The 5,900-nt window shown below is 52.0% G+C and overlaps 1 protein-coding gene across 1 annotated transcript; it reads left to right on the top strand.

Moving 5' to 3' along the window:
* The first annotated feature begins 4,561 nt into the window (after positions 1 to 4,561).
* Positions 4,562 to 5,352, top strand: LOC119289816. Its single transcript, XM_037569027.1, has one exon. The coding sequence runs from the start codon at positions 4,575 to 4,577 to the stop codon at positions 5,250 to 5,252; it is 678 nt and encodes a 225-aa protein (XP_037424924.1). The 5' UTR covers positions 4,562 to 4,574; the 3' UTR covers positions 5,253 to 5,352.
* The last annotated feature ends 548 nt before the right edge of the window (positions 5,353 to 5,900 follow it).

The raw sequence follows: 5,900 nt of genomic DNA, 5'->3' as shown, positions 1-5,900 counted from the left end.
GCCTCCTGCCTCGCAGCGCCGCCCGTTCCCCAGCGCCCCACGCCGGAGGCCTCGCGCCGCCGCCCGTTCCCCATCGCCCCACGCCGGAGGCCTCGCGCCGCCGCCCGTTCCCCAGCGCCCACACCGGAGGCCTCGCGCGACCTCCTCCCTCTGGCGTCTCCTCCCTCCAGCGCCTCCTCTCTTCGGCGAGCAGCACGGCGCAGACTGCGTGAACAGCGCGGGCGGCACGGCGGATTTCTCACTCCGGCGAGCAGCGTGGCTTACTCCCTCCATCGCCTCCTCACACCGACAAGCAGCGCGGGCGGCACGGCGCGACGCGGGCCGGTGAGCGGCGCGGCCTCCTCACTCCGGCGAGCAGCGGGGCCGCGCGGTGCGGGCTCCTCCCTCCGGTGCCTCCTCACTCCAGCAAGCAGCGCGAGCGCGACCTCCTCCTTCCGGCGTGGCCTCCATCCAGCGTGGCCTCCCTCCGGCAGCGGGGCTTTTCTCCGGTGAGGTCGGGCGCGTCCAACATCTCTTCTCCGGTGAGGTCGGCATGGTGAGCAGCTTGGCTGTTGGGCGCGTGCGGGCGGCAAGAATCTTTGCTCCGGCGAGCTTTGTACGAGATGATGTGGACGTGCGGTGACAAGATTGTGATCTAATTTTTTTTAATAAAAAAGAACGGTTTGCCGTCTGTGATGTTTCTGCCTAACGGCAAAGAAGTAATCTGGCTCACGGCAAAACACTGACGCCGTCCGTTAGGGTCGTTAGTCTGTTAGGTTACTTTTCTTTGCCATCTGGACTGTCTAGTTGACGGCAAACAGTATAGACTGACGGCAAAATCTTTGCCGTCATGCAGAAAAAATAGCAGACGGCAAAGTATTCATTGCCGATTTATCTTTGCCGTCTGACTTTGCCGTCTACTTCCTGACGGCAAACTCTTTGCCGTCTGGATTTACGTCTTTGCCGTCTGTAATCCACAGACGGGAAATTAACTATTTCCTGTAGTGATATGAATTGCCATGATGTTTACACTGAAATTGCCATGATATGTTTCAGCTATTTTCTTCTACATTTAAAAGTAAATTTTGACATTTATAAAACGGGGAATTAAGAAACTAGACTTGCCATGAACCATAAACTAAAATTGCCATGATACATGCACGTAAAATTGCCATGGTTCATACAAAAAAAAAATTTATGGTCAAAGTACTGGAGTTGCCATCATCAAAATACTAAAATTGCCATGATCTACAAACTAAAATTGCCACATGGCAACTTTAGTTTAAGCCCTATGGCAACTGCAGTGTAAACATCGTGGCAACTTCTGGCAAAAAACATTCGTCGAAACATATCAACATGGGGTCTAGTTTTGAAGATCTCGTCGAGACGGATTTAATAGTGAAAACGAATTTTTAGTTCGCTTTTTTATTTAGGAGATACAACATTTTTAAGCCGAAAACCAAAAAAAAAAAATCTGCTGATGTCATCTATTCATACGTGGCAAAATGAGTGGTGATGGAGGCGTGTGGGCGATGTGCAAACGCCCACACGTGTGGGCGTTAACATTTCCGAAAAAGAAAAGTACAACTTCAAACCAGAACTTGTAGTTGGATGGTTAGGTAGACAGTGATATCATCACAGTGGTATTCTCAACCCACAATTTGTTTCAGGTCTTTCTGCGATGTGCGCTCAGAATCAGCCGGGCAGCATCTAGCTAGGCGACGTGATGATGATGATGATGATGATGATGATGATGATGATGATGATGATGATGATGGTGGTGGCCGTGACGGCGAGTGTCCCGCCGAGCGCTGCCAGGATGTAGTTCCTGGTAGTCCAAAATTTGGTCTCATCGGCCGTAGCCTTGGTGTTGGTGGTGGGGGTGGTATGCATCTTGCAGCTGCTGCGTGCACGGTGGCCGGCCGGCCGGCCGGTGCACGCCTTGTAGCTGCTGCGTGCATGCACGAATTCGAATAAAGTGCGTTGCACGCTAGGGTCCTAATTAAGCAAAGCACTTCTTTTTGTTCGCTCTGCAGATCTCTCTGTGTGTCTCTTACTCGTTACACTCAGCGTCGAATCGCGCTCACATGTCTAATATCGTGGTGGCCTTGTTCACGGTGGAGGGCTTACAACAAGTTGGACTTTTGACTTTAGTTTCTCATATTTGCTTGCCGTCTGGAGGATGCATGTCTAATTGTGCATTTCTCATATTTTTATGTTGCTTTCCACTATTTTTGAGGGGTATGTTGCTTTCTATTTGATGGATGGTGTAATCCGACTGGTTGATGACTTTGTTAATTTAAACTAAACCAAACGAGTCTTTTCTTATAAAAATATCCCCTTATTTTTTACGGTGCCCTTTTTATTTTCATGGCATGACTTTTTCATAAAGTATTACTAGAGGTGCCCTGTAAAAGAAAAGTACTATTTCAAATTAGAACCTGTAGTTGTATGGTTTGAAGGACAGTGATATTCTCACTGTGGTATTTTCAACCCACTAGGGTTCAAGTCTTAAACTTGACACTGTCGCTCATATTTTCCTAAATTTAGTTCAGGTCTTTTCATGATGTGCGCTTAGTGATTGACGATGTTACCATCGACTACAAAGACATTTGTGACGACTTTGTTAATCTTAAGATAATGTTTCAGCTTAGTCTATCAGAGATGCTTGTAAACATAGGATGTACGTATTTGCGTTTATACGTACGACTGTATGGGCGTCAGCGTCTAATTCGTATTAAAAAAGTCCTACTAGAGGTTGGTGGCCCATACATGCATGGATCGCATGTGCGTACTTTGCGTGTAGCATGGACGTCGGTGGCTCACGATGCCACAGAGGAGTCGTGTCGGTCCGTCTATTAGAGCCGATGTAAGTGTAAAGGCATCTCCAACAGCGATTCACAAATTTTATTTCGCATTCGTTCGTAGATAAAGAATCAGTCTACGTACACGAAAACGGAAGGCCGTCGTCCAACACTATTTGCATACATCCGCCAACAAGTCAAACTAATCGAACGAAATTCGTTTAAACATAACCGAATTTCATATAAACATGTTGGATTTCATTACATTTACATCAACTAAGCGGTGCTCCTTCGGCTCTGGAGATATAATTAATACACCTAATCTATGATCCAGTGCCCGTTTCCCGTGTCCGGTCATGAGCCCCGAGAACTAAAGCTTTGTCTTCTCCAATTCTGCCTCAGCCCTCTCCAGCTCTGCCTTCGTAAACTTTACCTTCGTAGCCACGGGAACTGAAATTGTCCGCCTCCACATCGCCGCCATGGAACTATTTGGCTGACGATACTCAGCCCACCAAGTTTGGCGTCGACAGGAGGGGAGGAGCGGTGGCCTTCTTGGGACCCGAGCAGCGGCGACTCACCATGCACTACTCTTTTTCGCTGCTGGCAGTGCACGCAGACGTGCTGGCTTTGTGGTCATGGTAGCGGGGCGCGGCCTCGGCGGAGCCACGCGCCAAACCCCACCTCCCCCGCCTCGTCACACTCCTTGTAGGCGGCCGCCAGTTCACCGTTAGCGGGTGAGGCGGATCTCGCGGGCGGAGCAGTAGGTGTCGAGCAGCGCCGACTGTACGCCAAGTTCGCGTCCGGTGCGATCGCCCTGCCGGCGGCGAGCTGCTCCTCCGCCTACTGGAGGAGTTGGCGGTTGTAGGCGGCGTTGGCCTGCGCCTCTCGGAACTGCTCCTCCCACACCATATCCATGTAATGGGCACGAGCCTCACCGATAGTCATGGTGCAATGCACCGCCGAGGGTGGCACCGAGGAGGAGGAGGGTGGCGCCGGTTCGCCTTTTGCCATGTCCTCCATTGGCACATCGTCGTCCTTGGGCTGCCTGCCGGCCAGCCAGTCGGCAGCAAAGGTGGCCATCTCCTTATTCTGGCCCAGTGTTAGCCCGTCCCAGAGAGCTATGGCGCGGGACGAATCCATGGTGGCAGTGATGCAGAGAGGGATCAGAGGTGGATGACTGCGGCTATGCCGAGGCAGCGGTTTATATAGAAATGGTGGGTGGCATAGCGACGGACGGGTGGCGCTGGAGTAGCCGCCTCGGCAACGCGTGTAATTATTGTGGACGGCATACAGACGGGTGGACATCGTGTCATTTGAACGGGGAACAGACACCTGTACCGGGAAGCGGCGCGAGCGGTGCTCTCTCGGCCGGCGTGCCGCTTCAATGCCGGTGCCGGTGAGCAGTGACGTCAGCTCTGGTCGGGCATGAATGCGGTCACTGACGCTCTAGAGTGGTGTTGACCGTCTGGGACGGGAAAAGCGCGGGGGTGATGGAGGGAGTTTGGGTGGGCCAGTGTGGCCAGAAGCGGGCGTGGGTGCTGTCCGGACGCGCGCAAAGCCTTATATTTGTCTCTGATTTGCAGGAGAAGATACATCTGAACAACACCGTGGACGAGATACATGACCGTATTGAATGGTTTCCAAAGTCCGGAAAGCATGGTTCGAACGTAGCATTGGAGATGCCTAAGGCTTGCTATATATTCGTGACGTAGATGCTATGCGTACACGCACAAGCTAGTTAGCTAGCCAGCGGCGACGGAGAAAGCAGGTAATAATCCAAGACAAGCACGGATGGCGCCGGTGGCAGACGATGCCCTCGACGGCGGCGACGAGAAATCAATCTTCCGGTGCCTCGACGCGGCACGCTACGTGGTGGCCGCGGCGGTGACCGTCCTCATCGTGACGGTCATCGTGTACGCCATCTCCGTGGTGCTCCGCCCAGCGGAGCTCTATCTCGGGGTCGTGGGAGGCTCCGTCTCCGTCGTGGGAGGCGACAAGCCGTCGTCCCGGCCTTTCAGAGCCGTGGTCAACGGCGACAACCTCACCTTCTCGCTGACCGTCCGGGCCATCAACCCCAGCGGCCGCGTCACCATCTACTACACCGGCATCGTCGCCAAGCTCAAGAGCAACATGTCGTCGGACTCTTTCCTCACCCTGAATTTGCCCCGCGTGGCCTTGGGGCCGCAGTCGAGTGTGGACATCACCGTTGCGATTAGTACGTTCATGATTGTTCCTGAGCAAGGGTACTATTTCAAGCTGTTGGCCAACGGCAGCAGCCTCGACGACGCCATGATTGTGCTCACCGGCACCCGCACCGTCGAGATTTACTCCAGCAAGTACAAGCCCAAGGAGACTGTCGTCTACTACTGCTCGCCCATCGCCATCGGCGACGGTGAGGACAAGGACGGCGACAGTACGGCTGCAGTCGACGTGCGGTGCACCGATCAGAATCAGCCGGCCAGCATCTAGCTAGGCGACGTGAAAGGTCGACGGGTGCGCGCGTGTGTGTCCAATGATTGTTAATACTTCCCGTTTGTTTTCTTGATTCGCCTAATTGACTGTAGATATTTAATTCATGTTGGTGTGAATGATTGATATAACTTTTGTTGTCTTTCAAAGGGGTGAATGATAAATTTCACAGCGTGCAAACTTAATTTGAAAACGACCAACGCCGTCCACCTTCCTTTTCTCCCTGACATATCTTAACTGCTTCAACAGGCTACATGATCATAACTGCACTCACTGACCCATTTATCTTGCTTGCTGCAAATTCATCAGCTGGGCAATGCGAATTTTCTTTCTGATTTCAGTACAAACATAACATCAAATGGCATAACAATTTTAATTTCCTAGGTTGTGAAGTATTTTGACAGCAAATATTTTTGCAAGCATAACAAAGAGGAGGAAGTAGGGTTCACCATTAGGGCTCGGGGACGAGGGCCGCAGCGTCGGAGTTGAGGTACGCGGCGGCGGTGGTGAGGGCGATGGCGTCGGGAAAGAGGGTCGTGAAGTTCGGGACCAGGACGACGACGACGCTCAACAGGAAAAATCATTTTAGGTGGCTGTTGTGATCTATGATAGATATTCATATACTTTGAAAACACGGTCATATATTTT

The sequence above is a fragment of the Triticum dicoccoides genome, chromosome 4A, assembly GCF_002162155.2.
Source record: "Triticum dicoccoides isolate Atlit2015 ecotype Zavitan chromosome 4A, WEW_v2.0, whole genome shotgun sequence".
In the NCBI taxonomy this organism is placed as follows: Eukaryota; Viridiplantae; Streptophyta; class Magnoliopsida; order Poales; family Poaceae; genus Triticum; species Triticum dicoccoides.
Note: the sequence above shows the minus strand (reverse complement) of the source record. Positions and strands in the feature narration are given on the sequence as shown.

Excerpts from the sequence above, each read along its gene's own strand:
- LOC119289816 (XM_037569027.1), top strand. The coding sequence starts at position 4,575 with ATGGCGCCGGTGGCAGACGATGCCCTCGACGGCGGCGACGAGAAATCA.